Source organism: Vitis riparia, chromosome 13, assembly GCF_004353265.1.
Source record: "Vitis riparia cultivar Riparia Gloire de Montpellier isolate 1030 chromosome 13, EGFV_Vit.rip_1.0, whole genome shotgun sequence".
Classification (NCBI taxonomy): Eukaryota; Viridiplantae; Streptophyta; class Magnoliopsida; order Vitales; family Vitaceae; genus Vitis; species Vitis riparia.
This window is the reverse complement of record NC_048443.1, coordinates 13076403-13097256: the sequence shown is the minus strand read 5'-3', so window position 1 is coordinate 13097256 and position 20854 is coordinate 13076403. Positions and strand designations below refer to the sequence as shown.

The 20854-nt window shown below is 29.3% G+C and overlaps 1 protein-coding gene across 2 annotated transcripts; it reads right to left on the bottom strand.

Annotated features, from left to right (window-relative positions):
* Nucleotides 1-446: 446 nt before the first annotated feature.
* Nucleotides 447-5648, bottom strand: LOC117927877 (glycosyltransferase BC10-like). Of its 2 annotated transcripts, XM_034847598.1 has the most exons (3): nt 5583-5648; nt 4436-5456; nt 447-596 (listed from the first exon to the last, which is right to left on the bottom strand). In XM_034847598.1, exon 2 carries the CDS (start codon nt 5434-5436, stop codon nt 4447-4449), a length of 990 nt encoding a protein of 329 aa, XP_034703489.1. In that variant the 5' UTR covers nt 5437-5456; nt 5583-5648; the 3' UTR covers nt 447-596; nt 4436-4446. The 2 variants fall into 2 exon arrangements, with proteins under 2 accessions (XP_034703489.1, XP_034703488.1); XM_034847597.1 differs by lacking the exon at nt 447-596 and having other exon boundaries at nt 4343-5456.
* Nucleotides 5649-20854: the final 15206 nt, after the last annotated feature.

Here is a 20854-nt window from a genome sequence, read left to right as displayed (position 1 = left end):
TTAAGACTACTTTTATTATCTATGAGTTATAAATCCTATTATTTTATATTCAACTGATATATTTTAGCTCTCAAAAAGCTTATGTCAAGTTCCACTTAAGAAACTACTGTGATCACAATTTACATGAACATTTCTTCTTAAGATCACCCAATGGGACACTTTGTCTCAATCCCATGAAGACTTTAACACATAAGTGTTGAAAATACGATATCGCTTTACATCAGGGCTACAACTTGATTACATGAGGCTTAAATATTCATATTTTTTTTTATGGATATTTAAGTTTATTAAAAATTCCTTCTCAAGTGTTAAGGTGATTTTTTTTTTTTTAAAAAAAAAAAAATTACATGAAAGTAAATTCATTTTTGTAAACGATAAAGATTGACACGTGTTCAAGATAGTGAAGGTCTATTATACAACTCCACTATAACATATCTTTATATATGTTAAGGAGTCATCCACGTCATCATCCTCAAGGTGAGTCGTCCATACAAAGTTGTCTTCATTGTGTGCCATCTACACATCATGGTGCGACTCAACTAGTGCTACTCCATGCATGCCCCCACATTCCCATGCTCCAAGAATGAAAGACCTCTCTAAGACAGTACAAGTTGGATTTCTTAAATAATTGTCCTCTTTATATAACAATTATGGAAGGCAAATTGGAAAGGAAGATGCCTATGTAAAAAGGAAAATGGATGTTCAAATTAGAAAATTTCTTGTTAACACAATATCTTTCTTTGATACCAAGTGAAAAGCAAGGAAGGAAACAAAATAGTGTTTGGGAAAAGTAGGAAAGATATATTTTTGAAATAGGAAACTTCCTATTAAAATATTTCTTTGAAAAAAGAATGAAAATTCAAAGAAAAAGAAAGGTTAAAATTCAAGACCCACCTTGTAGATATTGTAGGGCATGTACGTGATATGTCTTGAAGTGGGGGCATTTATCGACATCAAAATTTTTAGTGAATTAAATTATCACTAAATTGGTCTTCAAAATTGTGGCTTCTCAATTCAACAAAATTTTAGTTTGACAAGTGATGAGTCATACACGTATTGGACACATGACATATATTCAAAAGGTGATACGTGGCAAAATTTGGAAGACTACAAAATTTTGTCTTGTAAATAAAATCAAATTATATATATATATATATCATAGTTCACAGTGAACATACCTGGAATATCTCCTCAAACCAGATTTGCTCGTCCACAAGCTCTCCTTCCTTTCAAAAAATACAAACCCAGAAATCTTTGCTCCTTAGCTTCTGCTCTCCCTGTTTCTCCCAAGACCAGCTCACTCCCTCATAAATCTCTCTTTCTCCTCTCCGAATTCCTAGCTTATTTCCTCTTACCTAAGCTATCAGCCCCTCCATAACGACTCGTAGAATATTCCCCTCCACGTGTCATTTGCTGATTCTCCAGAAAAGAACACCCCTCCAACCCACTCTTCTATACCTGCTGCCCAAAACTTCCTAAAAGTCGTCAAAATGTGGTCTAAAATACCCCCTACCTATAGACCAAAAATGAGGGTCTACAAAATCATATTTATGTTCACCCATTTAAAAATATTTTAAGATACATGTATTTTTTCCTAACCTAAGTAATTATTTCCTAAAATGACTCGTTTATATGTTAATAATACAAATTAATTTTCAACGTGAGAATTGATTTAAGATTAATAAAATAAGAAATTTAAAAATAAAAAATACAATTAAAAAAAACTTTAAAGCTAAAAATATAAAAATAAAATATTAACTTTTACTTAATTAAAACGCTCTAATAGAAAATATAAATATCCAGAAAAAGTTGAAAATACAATGAGAGTAAATATTTTATTTTTCAATTTTTTAAGTTTTTATTTTTTTTATTGTATTTAATTTTATGTATTTTAGTTTTAATTGTACTTTTTATTTTTAAAATTTCTTATTTTATTGTTGATGTCAACTAACAAAATTTTTATTCAATTTTATTAAATAAAATGAGAAGATAAGAGGATTTACATAATATGCCATATAAAATCATTATTAATTAGGAGTTTAGAAAGATTTTATTTATTATTTGAGAATCCTCTAAAATTTTTCCACAATAATTTGTATCTCATATATTTATTTGTAAAACACTTTTATCAAATTAATTTTGGATAATTTTATTTAATATTATTACGTAAAAGTGTATTTTATAAAATAATTATTTGAGTTATAAAAAAGTGCATATATTTTAAAATATTTTTAAATGAATGAAGATAAAACTGATTTATAAAAATTGAAATTCTTTTTCTATATTTTTTCAAATCAGATAATCAAAACCCACTTTTACCTTTCAACATCCTCTGTAACAATTTTATAACTTCTTCTAACTTTTCACACTAATTATGCAAAGTTTAACTCATTTTCTAGAATTTTAAGTTCCATCAAACCCTAAATCATAATTCTCCATTTCTTTAAATATAAAATGACCATGTTTCTTGTTTTTTTTTTCTTTTTTAAGAGAGAATTATGCTTTAGGGTTTGATGACACTGAAAATTTCAGAAAAAGAGTTAAACTTTGCATAATTAGTATGAAAAGTTAGAGAAACTTATAAAATTACTGTAGAGGATATTTGAAAAGTCTATATGTTATAAATGCCCAAAATACCCTTAAGAGCCTTTTTGAAAAAAAATAAGGTGGAATCCTTGACATGACATTTCATATATAAGTTATTGGTGGGATACATGTATAGGTCTTATATTGCGGAGGAACCTCTCTTTTTTAGACTAGCAAGCCATGTTTTTGGGTCTAAAGCTCATAAGGGTGTAAAATTCAACTTAAAAGTTAATAAACATTTATAATTGAGTTAAAGGATGTGATTTTTTCGTAATACCAAAAATACCCAAAGGATATGAAAATCGTATAAAATGAATTTATATTATTTGATTATGTTATATCATTTACAATGCACCATACTTTTTTTTTTCTTTAAGCTTTTAATTCTCTAGTGATTTATTTTTTAAAATGATAAAAATAAATAAATTAAACCCATATAAAAATTAAAATCTTGATTTGAAAAGTTTATTTCAACATATAACCTTAAATTATTTTTCAAAATACAATTTAAGATGAAAATGTTAAAATTATTTTTTAAATGACTTCGATATTATTTTTTATTTCATATAACAACAATATATATAGGATGAAAATTCTAAAATATATAAAAAAAATCTTTAAAAAGTAATTATTGCTCTCTTTCAAATTTATGAAAATTACATTTTAAGAATTCTATTATTAATATTAAATTTTAAGGAAAGTTTTATTAATTACTTTCAACAATGTTACTAAAATGTTATATTATTAATCATAAAATAAAAATAAAAATAAATTTAAATTATAGAAAATATTTGTTTTTACTCAAAAATTTAACTTATTCAATTATAAAATATAAAAATTAAATTAAATTAGAAAAATTAAAAATTAAAAATTAAAACTAAAAGTATATTAATATGTATATTGTGCTTTCCTTTTCCAATTTTTTTTTTTAATAAAAAGAGAAATGAAAAAAATATTAAAACATTGTTAGAAAAGAAATTAAAAAGGTGAAATAAATGCGATTATTGGAGATAAAAAATGGAAAGTAGAGGAGTAGAGTAAAGAAAAATGGAAAGAATATATAAAAGTCAAAGAATTAGAAGGATGGGATTCATAAAGACATTCGCTTTCAAGATTTCTTTTTATGGTATTTTTGTCTTTCTTATTTAATGTCTATAGCATTAATTATGCTAAAAATGTGCACCTTATATTCATTATCTGCTTTAACTAACCCTAAATAGTAATTGTCGTTTAAAGAAATAACTTCACCTTTAACACAATGGAGAACTATGTAAACATGCCATGTTTACAAAATATGGATAAAAAGAGAACCCCAAAAGTGCATGTTCATAAAAAGCACATTTTGGAGAAAATAATTATCATTTTATACACTGGAATAGTCCTTACCTTACATTGCCCTAAAATGCCCTTATATGTTAGTCCAACTCACATGATGGCGGCACATTGTTCAACCAATAAAAGTACTTTAAGCTCAAAACGATATTACTTTAAAATTAAAACAGTGTTACTTTAAGACCAAAATACATATAAGGGTATTTTGAAATAATGCTAAGTGAACACTATTCCATTGCATGGGATAAAAATTATTTTCTTAGGTTTTCTTTTCATCCATATTTTGTAAACGGAACATGTTTACATGATTCCCCCTTAACACAACAAGTGTCGGTGTAATTTTCATAAGTCTAAGGTATTCAAATATAATTTTCAAATACCTCAAGAGGTTTGTGTAATTTTACCAAAATTCACATGCTAATTCACCTACTCCCAAACTTGCATTATTGATTTTAGAAAGGCACAAAAACTACTTAAGAAAATAGACATGAAGCTAAAGCGATTATGCTTTGCTTACCGTATCCAAAATCAGTCACTGAAAATCACAGGCTTAGCAATCTGAATCAAGGGTTCCAAGCTATCCACCGAAAACTTCCGAGCGAACATGAAAGAGTAGGTCGAATTGGAAATCCTCAACTCGTATATAAGCTCCGGCGACACCTCATCCGGACCGTACAAATGGGGGTGGCCATCAAGATTGCCAGTCCAATTAACCCGAGTGAGGGTATAGTGGGTGCAGCCCAGGGGATCTTCCATAGACAAGAATGTAGGAAAGTAATGCTCCTCCGGGTAACAGGTGTGTCTGTTGAAGCACGGTTGGTTGAATTTCCTCCACAATCTTTTCTCTTTCACCACCATCATCGCGTGTCGCCGTGTCAACACAAAGAACTGCGAACCTACCCTGAACTGCTCGAACGGGACCTCCGGCAGCATCGCCGTTTCCCCTCTAGCCACATATCGCTCCTCCAAATTGGGCTCACCGGATAGGATCTCGATAAAGCTTCGATAGGGGAAGCGGACGGTCTCTGTGAAGAGGGTACGATAAAGAAAGCGGAAGGAATGGAGGGGGATGCAGTGTTGGGACAGCAGGGCGAAGTAGAGGTTCAAGGGGTCGTCAGCGAGGGCGGCAGCAAGAAGCCTCCTCTCAGCTGCAATGAGTGTGGGGGAGGCACGTTTAGTGTGTATGGCAGGGATGGATCGGTTGGCGAAGATTCCACCAGGGGATACGAATGAGGAGGTGGGGTCGGCGTGGACGTAGATGTTGTAGAGATGGGAGTTCCCTTGGAAGAAGAGCTCCCATAGTGGAGCAAAGGAGAGGTTAGAGTTGGTGAGGAAGAGGAAGGCGATTTTGGGTTTGGGGTTTGTGGTTCCGGGTCGGCTGATGGCGGATCTCTTGAAGCAGGGGGGATCGATTTGAGCGAGCTTGAGAGTGAGGAATTTAGGGGGAAAGAGGCAGAAAAGAGGGATACAAAGTAAGAAAGCATAGGAAACTACCAATGGTGTCCGGGATGGCAACATTTTTCAATTGTTCTTCGTACCTAACAAAAATCTCAAAGAAATTTAATGTTAGATTTTTAAAATTTGATACGATGAAAAGAAATAATTATAGCATACTAGATTATATTGATCCAGATTGAGAAGATAAGGGGTGGTTAGTACTTTACCTTTCCTATTTTGTAGCAGAGTGAGTGAGGAAGAAAATGGATTGGGGAGGAAGGTGCAAAGTTGAAAGGGATGAAGCTTTGTCTCTAGAAAATGTGATGGTGGGCCCAAGTGGGTCAATGACTTTAAAACGAGAGTTGAATTCTACTAATTTGCTTCCCTTATCTCTATGATTAATCTTTTGAATATTTTTACAAGTTCATAATCATTTTAAAACAAAACTTCATAATGTTCAATTAATTAAATTTTTTCATCCTTTACCATGTTATATTTTTGCTATGAATTCAAATATGTTTGTTTGGTAACTGTTTTAAAAAAATAATTAAATTTTTTTTTTTAAAAAAACTATTCTTTGTTTTTTGTAATACAAAAATTTATTTGTAAACCTAAAATATTTTTAATATGTTTTAAAAATAAGTTTTATATATAATATTTTATTTTTAATTATTCTACATATTTATATAATTATTTCTCAAAACAACCTTAAAAAAGTAATTGAAAACACTCTACTTTTTGTTTTTAATAATAAAAAAATAGAAAATAGTTGTTCGTTGCCAAACATATTTTTTATATATTTTTTTGTTCTAAAAAATAGAAAACTATTCTAAAAAATAATTCCAAATAAATCCTAATTCCCTCAATCCCAAAATTGCATTGTTTGTTTCAAAAATATAGAAAAACATTTTATCTATTGAGTTATGAGGTTCATGTGTTATATTAATGACATTAAGAGTGTTTGACAATCATTTTAGGAAACGTTTCTAGTCTTTTTAACACTTGAATGATAAAAAACTTCTAAGTTAGAAACACTTCCTAAAATCACTATCAACCATACTATAATACAACTATTGACATTTGGGTTACATTAATATAATGATATGTTCTATAATTTTTTAGTGTTTTATTATTATTTTTTTCCCAAAATAAATACTTGCCCAATAATGTATTTCACCATTTTATCCATTAACACATTTGACTTGAACAACTTCTAATGTTTTTACTAATTTTCATATTCTTTTTTAATATTCATTTTTTCAAAGATTTTTAATTTATGATATTCACACGTTCAAACTCATTAATTAGTTAATGACAAACTTATTGTTAATAATCTATATATTACATTGCCTTATATTATAACTGAAGTAATGAATGCTACCACATTAATTATAATAAATGTTAATTAAGTATTATTTATGACTTCTATTAATACTCATTAATGGAACCATTAATGTTATTTATGAGTTCCATTAATATTCATTAATGAGAATATTAATGGAAGCCATTTGGAAAGCCTATAAAATAGCTTCCCATCCCCTATAATATGCATCCCAAAGCAAGAAAGAAATTTCTTACCGTCTCTTATTCTCTCTATCTTTCATTCTCTCAACTTTCTCAACTCTTTTTTCTGATTTCTTTTTTCTATTATATATTATTATCAAAGTAAGATATATTTTATCTCTATTACTTTATTTGCGTTGCATTTACCCTTAATTTACAACACGTTATCAACACAAATTGCTCTGAAGGTAATTATCGTATCTTAAACTTGAAGTTATTTATATAGAATAAAATTTTACATATCTATATTATTGTTGATTTGTTTTGTTATATATTGTTAAAAGTTATAAACAAATTATTTGATTTTATTTATAATCAAAGTTATGTCAATGCTATCAATTTATTATAACTGATTCAAATAATATTGTTTTGTCATACATATAAAGTTATTTGACACTGTCGAATCTCACAAAACTCGAATTTGTGGCACTTGACATTTCGGGAAAGAACTATTTATCTTGGATCCTTGATGCTAAAATACATCTTGATGCAATGAATCTTGGAGCTACGATCAAAGAAGGAAATCAAGTATCCCTGCAGGATCATGCAAAAACACTGATTTTCTTTCATCATCATCTCCGTGAAGGTTAAAAAAAAAAAAGAGCTTTTGATAAGAAATCACCAGTCTCGTCCAACTAGATCTAAATCATTCTCCGAAGTGAATGCAATATCGTCCCAAACTTGTAGACATGGACGAGGATGAGGACGTGGTCATGGTCATGGAAGAAATTCCCAATACCATGGTTCTTATAATAATAATTCTTAGAAAAGGAAAGCCTCATTGCACCACCAGAAGTGGAATAATATTGAGGCAAAACAAGAAAAAGGAAGTGTTATTTGGTCTCAAGATGAATGAGGATGATGTATGTTTTCGCAGAATATGCAACCACGCACATAATTCTTCGAGATAAAAGATATTTCCTCGAATTGACATTAATAAAAGCTAATGTAAGTACCATATCTGGTACTGCAAACTTAGTTGAAGACTCTAGAAGAGCAAACATAATGCTACCAAATGGAACTAGATTCCATATAAATAATGCTTTATATTCTAACAAATCTAGAAGAAATTTGCTCAATTTTAAAGATATCCGTAGAAATGGATATAATATTGAAACTATGAATGAAGATAATGTAGAATATATTTACATTACTTCCATTATATTTGACTAGAAGCTTATAATGGAAAAACTTTTGGCTTTCCCCTCTAGGTTGTATCATACAACTATAAAGCCTATTGAATCATATGTTGTCATGAACCAGAAGTTCAACAACCCAAAATTTCTTTTCCTTTGGCATGATAGGCTAGGTCACCCAAAGTTTTCAATGATGCATCGAATAATTGAACACTCACATGGGCATCCACTAAAGAACTAGAAGATTCTTTCGCCCAATGAATACTCATGTGCTACTGACTGAACTTCTCTATTGTATCAAAATACTTAGCCTTTTTACGTAGCAACTCTAGTTAAGAAAAAACAAGAAAAATAGTCACTACAGCTTATGTAGTATTCTGGGTATCGTCCTCAAGGACTGACTTATGGAAATTGTCAATACTAGAATAAATGAATTGCTTTTGTTTAAATTCGAAAGTGAAAATCAATATGTGAATAATGTGAAACTAAGTAAAAGAAATTAAATTAATAAAAAAAAAATTGATTTTAAATTCAATTGATTCAAGTTTGGGGTTTTCCACAATCCAACCTAGGGTATAGAAATTAGAGAAAGCAAGGGCCTTTTAAGTAATATGATCTTAGGGTTTTGGGATCTTTGGTTGCTCGCGATCAAGTTGAGTTCTATAACTCAAAATTGCATCTGAAACCTAATTTTTCCTTTTAAAAACAGATTCCTAAAACCATTAGATGAATGAGATTGATTACTAGTTTAAGATTTGACTTTTTAACCCTTCCTACTCCTTATAGCTTTGTTTTGGGGCAAATAACGATAGGGAAGACGAGGATTACTAATGATCAAGAATTACCAAGAATCACTAGTATCGAGTAATAACCTACCGTATCATTCCCTAAACTAACTTACAAGGATAGGATAAAAAATTGATAAATTGTCACCCAACCGATAATTAATCTCATTGTTATAATAATTTACCCATTGTCCCTATAGGTTTCCTAACCCTTAGGTTTTCATGCTTCAAGCCCCTAGTTGGCTTTTAGCCTCTCATGGGGGTGATGCCAAATTCACAATCCATAATAGGGTAAAAATCCATAATTTGAATCAAAAGAAACTAAAAATAATATATTTAATAAAGAAGAAAAAGAAAACAAACCAAAGTTCTCGTCTTTTTCCATCTTTAATGTCAAAATTTCTAGAAAAAAATCCAAGATCTCTCAAACCTAGAATTGAGAGAGTTTATATAATACCATCAATTACCTAACATGTGACACACTCTCATTGGCCACTTATTACAAAATAATTTCCTAAAAATGATTAAAAAATAATAAAATGGTGATTTCTAGTTGTGTGGGGTCCACTTAAGGAGGATGGAGTGCCCTAGATGCAATTCCCGAGGTAGAGGAGGTGAAACATAAAAGTAGTAGTGGGTGAATTTGAAATTGGTATCATTTCGAAGTGGATTTTTAATTCATAAGTTGAATAGATGCAATTCCTGAGGTAGAGGAGGCGAAACATCAAAGTGGCAATGGGTGAATTCGAAATTGGGGTCATTTCGAAGTGGATTTCGAATTCATAAGTTGAATTTCGAAATCGTTTCGAAATGACCCCCAGCTTGGTGCAGTTGTCTTTAAATGGACATAACTTCTTTAATTCAGCTCCAATTTGCACACTGTTTGAAGCGTTGAACTCCTGACTTCCCGAGCTTCGAAACAATATATAGTATGTATATAATGGACTCTAGGATGTGCTCAAAATTTGTCCTCAAAGTCAGAGTATATATTATCATCAGATTTTTGAGTTCTGAATTTCCATGCAGCTGAATCTTGCTTCATGCCTCATTTTCCATGTTTTCTTGCCTTCTTTCTTACTCTATAATGGTCATTTCTCATCTTCCAAACTTGTGATATCCTCGTCTTGCCTTTCCTTATGGTCCATGAGTCTTGACCCACTTATTTCCTCTTTTAGCCCTTTCTTGATCTTTCAAAATCTAAAGTGATTCAACTTGCACCATTTTCTTCCCTTGAACTTGAGATAAGTCTCCAAAGTACAAATTAAATTCATGGCTAGGGCCTTAGCATTGATTTAGGTCAAGTTGGGTGATTTAAATGTCTTTTGGTGCACAAATCATATATGATATGTGCCATTAGAGCATATATTTTGGCTTCAATCAGCTGCATGCTCACAAGGTAAATTGATAATCAAACCATCTTTTACTAAAGTCATATCTGAGTCATCAGTCTTTTTAGAAAGAATACACGGGGACATATGTGGGTCTATCCATTCACCATGTGGACCATTCCGTTATTTTACAATCTTAATAGATGTTTCTACTAGGTGGTCACTAGTTTGTCTCATTTCTACATGTAACTTTGCCTTTGCTAGACTCCTTGCACAAATAATCAGATTACGAGCACAATTTCCAGATTATCTAATTAAGATAATACGTCTTGATAATGCTGGCGAATTTGCTTCTCAAACATTCATTGACTATTACATGTCAGTAGGGATAAATATTGAGCATCCTGTTACTCATACTCATACATAAAATGGTTTAGTAGAATCCTTCATCAAATGTCTCCAATTAATAGTTCGACCATTACTAATGAAAACCAAACTACCTACTTCCACCTGGGGACATGCTATTATGCTGCTGCAGCTTTAGTCCGTATTCGACCTATAACTTACCATGAATACTCCCCTTCACAACTTGTGCTTGGAAAACGACCAAATATCTCTCACTTATGAATCTTTGGTTATGCAGTATATATACTAATTACACTTACACAACGCACTAAAATGGGTCCCCAACGAAGACTAGGGATTTATGTAGGTTTTGATTCTCCATCTATCATAAGATATCTTGAACTTTTGACATGCGATGTTTTTACAGCCCACTTTACGGATTGTCATTTTAATGAGAGTGTTTTCCCATTATTAGGGGGAGAAAAGTCAATTCTTGAAGAACGACGAGAAATTAGTTAGAAGAGATCTACTATGACCTATCTTGATTCTCGTACAAATCAATGTGAATTAGAAGTTCAAAAGATCATTCATTTGAAAAATCTTACTAGATGCATTCATTGATACAAAGAAAGTGACAAAATCACATATCCCGGCTGAAAATACTCCAGCACGAATTGATGTCCCTATAAGACAGTTAACAAATGAATCTAAGATACGCTTGAAGCGTGGTAGACCTATCGGCTCAAAGGACGTAACTCCCTGGAAGAGGAGAACCCAATAAAAACTTGGCACTATAGAAGAGACCATCAAAACGATTGATCAGTTTAAAATTGATAAATCTATAGCCCCAGAAGAGGCACAAATAATACAGAAAGCCCTCGAAAAGGCACATATTGAACAAGAAGCCCCTGAAGAGGCACAGGTACTTGAAAATTGTAAGATCTCAGTAAGTTATGTACACATGGGAGAAAAATGGGATCGAAATAATATTGTTATTAACAATATTTTCACTTTCCAAGTGGCCTCCGATATCATAAGAAATGATGAAGATCCCAAACCACGAAATGTGGAAGAATGCTGACATAGAAATGATTGGCCAAAATGGAAACAAGCTATACTGGCAGAGTTAAACTCATTAACAAAATGAGAAGTTTTTGGACCTATAGTCCAAACACCTAAAGATGTAAAGTCTGTTGGGTACAAATGGGTATTTGTACGAAAGCACAATGAGAATAATGAGATCATAAGATATAAAACACGATAAGTAGCACAAGGTTTCTCGTAGAGAACTGGTATTGACTACGAGGAAACATACTCTCCCGTCATGGACGCAATCACATTTCGTTTCTTAATTAGTTTGGCAGTTTCAAAAGGATTGGATATGAGTCTCATGGATATTATTACAACATATTTATACGGATCCATGGATAATGATATATACATGAAAATCCCTGAAAGATTTAAATTGCCTGAAGCAAATCATACAAAGCCTCGTAGCATGTACTTAATCAAGTTATAATGATCCTTGTATAGATTAAAGCAATCTGGACGCATGTGGTACAATCGCCTTAGTGAATACTTGCTAAAAGAAGGATATGTTAATAACCCTATATGCCCATGCATCTTCATTAAGAAATCAGAAACCGAATTTGCAATTATTGCAGTGTATGTTGATGACTTAAATCTTGTTGGAACTCCTGAAGAGCTCACAAGAACAACAAATTACTTGAAAAAGGAATTTGAGATGAAAGATCTTGGAAAAACAAAATTTTGTCTCGGCCTGCAGATTGAGCATTTTCCAAAATGGAATTTTAGTACATCAATCAACATACATTAAGAAAGTTTTGAAGTGTTTTTATATGGATAAAGTATATCCTTTAAGTTCTCCAATGGTTGTCTGATCACTTGATGTGAAAAAAGACCCATTTCGTCCTTACGAAAAAAATGAAGAATTACTTGGTCCTAAAGTACTAAATCTTAGTGCTATTGGTACACTTATGTATCTTGCCAATTGTAGATGCCCAGACATTGTTTTTTCTGTCAATTTACTAGCAAGATACAGTTCCGCTCCAACTCGAATACATTGGAATGGTATCAAACATATATTGTATTATCTTCGCAGAACTACTAATATGGGTATATTTTACTCAAGGGAATCAAAGCAACAATTGGTTGGATATGTAGATGTAGGATATCTTTCAGATCTACATAAAGGTAGGTCACAAACAGGGTATGTGTTTAATTGTAATGATACTACTATTTCATGGAGATCCGTCAAACAAGCAATGGTGGCCACATCATCAAATCATTAAAAAATACTGGTAATTCATGAAGCAAGCCGTGAATGTATATGGCTAAGATCTATGATCTAGCATATTCGTGAATCATGTGGACTCTTCTCTATCAAAGGTGACTCGACAATATTATTTGAAGATAATGTTGCATGCATTGCACAAATAACAAGGGGTTATATTAAAGGAGATAGAACTAAACACATTTCATTATAATTCTTTTATACAAATGAAATCCAAAAGAGTGGGGAAATTGATATGCAACAAATACGCTCAAGTGATAATCTAGCAGATTTATTCACAAAATCATTGCCAACCTCATCATTCAAGAAGTTAATACATAGGATTGGAATACGTCAACTCAAGGATATCAACATGAGGGAGAGTATGCTTGTAAAAGGGTGTTAGTATACTGTACTTTTTTTTTCTTTCCTTTGTCCAGGTTTTGTCCTACTGGGTTTTACTGGCAAGGTTTTTAACAAGGCAGTCCTAACATACTAAGAGCAACTTAAAGAATTATAAGAATATTGTACTCTTTTTCCTTCATTAGGGTTTTTCGGTAGGGTTTTTTACTAGCAAGGTTTTAATGAGGCATATTCTTCAATGTGGTGGACATCTAAGGGGGAGTGTTATAACTGAAGTAATGAATGACACCACATTAATTATAATAAATGTTAATTAAGTATTATTTATGACTTCCATTAATACTCATTAATGGAAACCATTAATGTTATTTATAAGTTCCATTAATATTCATTAATGTGAATATTAATGGAAGCCATTTGAAAAACCTATAAAATGGTTTTCCATCCCCTGTAATATGCATCCCAAAGTAAGAAAGAAATTTCTTACTTTCTCTTATTCTCTCTGTCTTTCATTCTTTCAACTTTCTCAACTGTTTTCTCTGATTCCTTCTTTTGATCATATATTATTATCAAAGTAAGATATATTTTATCTCTACTACTTTATTTGTGTTGCATTTACCCTTAATTTACAACAACTTATTAAATTTTATATTTTTATTAAAAATATAAATAGGAATTCACTATTATAATTGATTTTCATTTGAAATTTTTTTTATTATGAATCTATTTGGTTACCATGGCGTAAATTCACTATTTAATAGAACATAAATAATTTCATTATATTTTATGCTTTCCATACATTTTTTTTTTTACAAAATCAAATATAATAATTATTTACACGCCTTCCTACTTTTTTTCTCTAATATTTTTAACATGCCCATGGTATGCTGTTTAATTTATTTTTCATTCTCATTTTACTCATATTTATATTTACAACTATTATTATTAAAATATCATATAATATTTTATTTTATTTTTAATTTCAATATTTTATAAAGCATATTATTTGATGGATAAACATAAGCCATATTGCTATTATTTCATATTAATTAACTAAACTAATATCACTTTTATTTTTTTAATGATTTAATAGTTCATTTCTATAAAATAATAATTTACAACAAATATTATTATTTTTTAAAATAACATAAATCCAATAAATTAGAAAATATATATAACAATAAATATCATACATTACAAAATAAAAATGAAAAAAATAGAGCAAAAATATTACTTAGGAATAAAATAATATAACTTTTATTCTTTTTAATGATTTAATTTATTTAAAATGATAATTTCCAACAAATATTTTTCAAACAAATGTTACATGAATCCAAATAAATTTTAAAACTTATATAACAATAAAAATCATGCATTACAAAATAACATAAAATAAAAATAAAGTAAAAATAGTAAAAATATTACGTGTTAAAGATAAGTGGCATGCGTGTCCCAAGAAAGGAAGGAGATATGAGAGAAGGTTGCCCAAAGAGAAATGGGGGATATGGAAGGAAGAAAATTGGGTTTCATATGGGGAATGAGAGAAAAACAAGGATGAAGATTGAAGTAGATTTTATTTTGTAAGTGAAGATGGTAAGTAAAGAGTTTTAAAGGTAGGATGAGTGTAGTGTGCATGATAGAAGGTGTGTTTTAAAAATGAATAACATTTATATGTTTCAAAAGAAGTGACTACTCGAAATAGTAAAATTGTGTGAAATGGTGCAATGTTTAAATGTTTTAGAAGAAGTGACAATACTTGAAATGTTAAAATTGTGTGAAATGTCAAACCGATTGAGTGTTGCATAGGTATTGTCTGAAGTGGTGCAATGCAATGGAGTGTGAAGTAATATAGTGCATTGTTGGACTAATGTGTGAAGTAGTGGAGGAAGTAATTTGTAAAGTAGTGGTGGCCTTGTGGTACGACAAGATTCTCCTAAAAAGATGACATTCTATATTTTATTTTGAAAATTTAAATTAAAGAATAACAATTTTAATTTTAAAGCTTATTTAATAAAATTAATTTAAAATTTTTTTAAACAAAATTATTTAATAAATTAATAATATTTTTTTTATAAACTCATTTTTCACATAAAATTGATAATAGTTTTTTTTTTTTTAATCCAAAAGTGAAAGAAACAAAAAGTAATAGATAAATATTATTTATCTTATAAATAAAAAACAATATAAAACTAAATTAGTTTCTATTTATAGTTATAATTAATTGAATTAATTTAAAGATAAAATTAGAGATAAAGACTAAAATATTTTTTAAATTAGTATCTAACTTAATATAAAATAGTATTTTTTTAATATTAGATGTTAAACATAATTTATATTTTTATAAGTATTATTGTTGATAAATATTCCAATAATTATAATTATTTTTATATATTAAATTTAATAAATAAATTTAATTAATTTTATAGTACATATCTTTATAATAATTATATTATTGTATAAATGCTATGTGTTTTCTTATTTTTAATTAATTATACAATGCTGTGCCACTTAGAAATCGTGATAAACACCAAAATATTTTTCTAATTAATATGAGAATGATAAATATAATTTATAATTTTATTAATATTATATTTATAAATTATATATGAAGAATAATAAACATAAAATCAATTAATTTTACAATAAAAATTATTAAAATAAATTATTAGTTAAAATGAAAATAGTCTTTTGAAGAGACAATTTCCATTTTTTTATTTATAGAAATTGTCTCTTCAAAAGACGATTTCTCCCCAATTTTTTTTCTTTATATACATGAAGTGATGAATTTAGTCTTTAAATTTTTTTTATTAGAAATAGTCTTTTTAAGAGACTATTTTTACTTTTCTCTTTCTAATGGACAAAAATTATGGTAGATTTGAAAATATATATATTTTTTCACTAGGATAGTTTACAAATTATTTTTTTAAACTACCATACTTTTATATAAAATCCAACAGATAAGGAGAAGAAATGGAGGTAAAGTTGATTAAGTTATGACTGACTGAGGATGTCAAAGAAAATCAAAACATGAGAGAGTGGATAAATAAGTGAAATTAGCCTTATATACTTATTTGTGTTCTAAATCTAAATAATATTTTATTTAAGATGAAAAAAGTTTTACTAAATTTAATTTTAATTATCAAACTTTTAAATTTCATTAGATTGATTATTAAAATATAAAAAACATCATAATAATTTTCATTAAATAGCAATTGAATATAAGAAAAATATAAATTTATAAGTAAAATTTTAAAAATTATTATATATTAAATGTAGCTTAAATTATGCAAAATTATTATCAAATGTCATAAATCTTATCTCTCTCTCTCTCTCTCTCTCTCTCTCACACACACACACACACACACACACACTTTTTTTTGAATTTTCATATAATATTTTCAACAAATCCAAACACTAATATTTTCATTAATTTTGAATATTTTAAACCTTGTATAAGAGTAATTTACATTTTTTTATATTGAAAAAATTAAGCTTGTACTTGGTATAAGGGAATAGGAATCAAAATAAGATAGGAATGAAGAGGAATCATAATATATTGTAGAAGAAAGGAACATAGTCCTAATGAGAGTAGGGTTTGATTTCCTAAAAAAAAAAAGAAAAAAAAATGTTTTTATTCTTATTCCTCTTCAAAAACTTATCCAAAATTTGAAAATTCCTATATTTTAGTTCTTACATGATAATATTTTACATATCCTTTATATCAACAAATTAAGCATACTTTTGGTACATCGTGTATCAACCTTAGTTTTGTTGTAAATAATATTTTTGAGTTCTCTCTTTTAATAAGCTCCTTGCTAAATGTGAGTATCACCTACTTGCTTGTCTTTTATCAAGCAACCAAATTCATCACCTTATTGCTTATCCTGTACCAAGTAGCAACCAAGTGCATCACCTTTTAGCTTGCTCTTTACTAAGCAACCAAGTGTATCACCTTGTTGCTTGTCCCTTGCCAAGCATGAGGTGTTGGAATGAAAGCAACCTAAGCATGAGGTGTCACGTGATCAAGTGTTTTAATGCATACAACCTTACTTCACCTACTCAAGCAACTACAAGGCTTAAGTTATTGGGTGAGAGCCTTAGAAAACATAACATGATATAACAAATTAAGATTCATTAATAAATTTATTTATTTATTTTCTAGTTCCCTTTATTATCCCTTATGTCGTAATTAGTTATCAGAGAATAAACACCCATATAATTTGTATTGCATATAACTTAGGTGTATTATTAGTTCATGGATTTGGGCAATCTAGTAGATATCGTGGTGCACTATCTCCTAATTTGAGGGATGAATTATTATGGTCGTTAAGATGTGATTTCCAATGGTGAGTGCACTCATGTGTATGGTTACAAATTGGAGATGACCGAAGGTGAATCGGGATGTAAAGATTATCAGTTGTCATGATTGACCAAACTACCATACTGCATGGACTCTCAACCCTGATAAGATATTAAGCCTATGTCAAAATCAACAAAAGACTTTAACCTATTGGTGAGACCTTAATATAGCCATATATTCCTATGGATTGGGTTACTATTGATAAAGGTTGATGACAATAAGTATTTTCAATAGAGGGATCATGATATTTCATAGGATTGAAACAATGTATCCCCTTAGATGATCCAAATGACATATGATTAGGAAGACTAGTCATAAAATTTCCTTTAGTGGAATTTGATATATGCTCTTTGAGAGTTGAATATGTCAGTTGATCGCATAATAAGTAGATCTATAACTTAAGGATTAGAGAGGTAATCTTGATAAATTGATAACACTGCTTTGTTAAATTACAAACACTAGTTTATGGGAAGTTTGTATGTAGTGGATAGTAGGTCATGACTCGAGCTTCACTTATTGTAATTTCATAGGATACTAGTGTCCAAAAGGACCATTGATAAGATCGAATGCAACCTTACAATTTTACCAAAATGCCCTTATGCACCCAAGAAAACTAAGAACCTAACATTCACTTGAAAACCATGTCACAATTAACTAGGAACTCAAGTGGGAACTATTGGAACCCATAGGAAAATATTAACTCTCTTAGAATCCAATTTTGAAGTTGACTCAATAGCCTATTATAGATAATCAACTGCATTCTTGTATCTTATGCATTACATTAAGACAAATTTGAGTTCGTAACTTACTATCCACTACATATAGACTCCTTGTGAACTAGTGTAAAAAAAAAAAAGTGTTATTATCCCCTCAAGATTGCCTTTATAATTCTTGAGTTACAAATTCTCCTATTATGTAATCAGTTGACAAAATCTAACTCACAAAAATAGTATATCAAAATTAAGGAGTTACTATAACTATAATTTTCCTAATCATGTCTTTAGGATTGCCCAAAGGGATACATTATCTCAAACCCATGAGATATCATGGTGCCTTTATTGAAAATATCAGTTACCATTAGCCTCCATCAATAATGAACAATCCATATGGAATATATGACCATATTTGAGTCTAACCTATAAGTTAAAGCCACTAATGACTTCAAAATAGGTTTAATATCATCTCAAGTTCAAGAGTCCAAATAGTATAGTAGTTTGTTGAATCATGACTATCTGATAATTAATGTCATAATTCATCATAGGTCCTATCTAATGTGTAACCATACATATTAGTACAAGTACCATGCAAAAACTCCTAATGACCAAAACAAGTCATCCATCCAATTAAGAGGTAGTGCCCTGTAGTCATTGATTGATTGCCCAAATCCATAAATCGGTTATGAACTTCTTATCATCTTACAAGAAACCTAAGACTTGAATCTTTTGTGCAACTCCTAATACACCCCAGTTATATGCATGTGATAAGGGCGTGAATACTCATCTCACCTCACAAGGGATTCATCTCACCCAAGACTTGAAAATATTATGTCATGTTTTCAAGGGATTTATCCTAACAAGGCCACAACTCATCTCACCCCTTGGAGTATTAAAGATTATCTAAGCATGATGAAAATTAAGAAAAGAATTAGAAATGTAAATTTGCAAGCTGAAACTGGAAGACTGAAAAATAAGATTAATTGTAAAAGCTAGAAATTCATTAAAATGAAAATTAAGGAAAGATTACCAAAAAAAAAAAAATTACAATCGAAAAACTAAAACTAAGTTACTCCCATTCTTACTCCTAAAAAAAGAAAAACTATCTATTTATATCTATATTATCTTTTTCTACTTATATATTTTCATAGTCTCCCTTTTATAGGTAAAAAGTTCTCCCCTGTATTCCAACTACTTCAATGCCTTTCCATTTGGATTTGCCTCTTGCCCACGCTGAGAATATGAATGTGTCAGTGCAATCATGATCTGTGATGTGTTAGCTTGGAATTGGTGGTTGCATCTCTATGTATATCTAAAACTTGATTTATTTACATATTTTAAAAAATAGTGATTACACATGCTTTTACAATTCATTTAAATGAAATATTATTAACTTTTGTATAAAAGATATTTTATTCATTTTTAACAAAAAAATTAATTTATGTCTTTATTAAATAAAAGATTATTATTTATAATTCATAATATTCACTAAAATACTATCATTTTTAATATAAGAAAAACCATGTAGATTTTTATTATCATATTATTATTCATATTTTATCAAATGGTATTTATTTTTAATTCATTTTAATTACAAAACTATTTTTCATTTTAATAAGAATAAAATTGAATTTGATTTAATATTATGGTTTGTTTACTAAACTTCAAAGGAAATGGAAAAAAAAAAAAGGTAACTAAAAGAAAAAGAGGTAAATCCTGAATTCCATTGAAGTGTTTATTAAATCGTAGAGAATGAAATTCATACTTTTACTATTTTGCTCTTATATATAAACATATTATCATTAGGTGAATTGAAAATGAGTAAAAATTATTTTCTAACATTTTTATCTCTGAAAAAGATTTTTATTAATTGAAATTATGATTTTTTTTTTTTAAAATATTGGTTATAATTATGGTTTCGAAGAACCCATGATTTTTACCTTATCCCTTTTTAAAAAATGTGCTCCAATAGGCAATATTTATTTTATTTAAATATTTAAAATAAATATTTAAATATTGAAACTTTATTTAAACATATATGGGATTAGTGAAAACTCTCCCTAATCCATTTCTTTGCTTTCAAAGGAGAATCCCATTGCTTCATTTGGAGGAGACTGTTTCCTCAAATATTGGTGGGGCCCATTCTTATATTTTTGATAAAAATAAATAAATTTTCGACTTTATACTAAAAACATAATATATTTAAAAATAAATTTAAGATGTTTTCGGTTATTTTCATAGAATATTTCTAACAACAATCGAAAAAAATTAAGAATACTTTGAAAACTTTTGCAAAAGGGTACAATATCTTCATGGATAAGGTCGAAAATTATTTTTTATTACTTAAAATAATTGAGAATTATTTATGTAAGTCTTGCAATGTAAACCAAAAAGTTTTTTCAGAACTTTATTCGAATTTAAGACTTGAGGGCAAAAAATTGAACTTTGACACGCCTGGAAATTAAGGAGTAGAGGGCAAACAAGGAACTTCAACTTTATCCTCACAAGAAGTTACACCTCATGCCTGACTTGAGGATACGAAAAAAGAATATCACTGTCATTAATAAGATATCCGAATACCCACTTCTAAGATACAGTAACCATCAGGTTGGT

Excerpts from the sequence above, each read along its gene's own strand:
- LOC117927877 (XM_034847598.1), bottom strand. The coding sequence starts at position 5,436 with ATGTTGCCATCCCGGACACCATTGGTAGTTTCCTATGCTTTCTTACTT.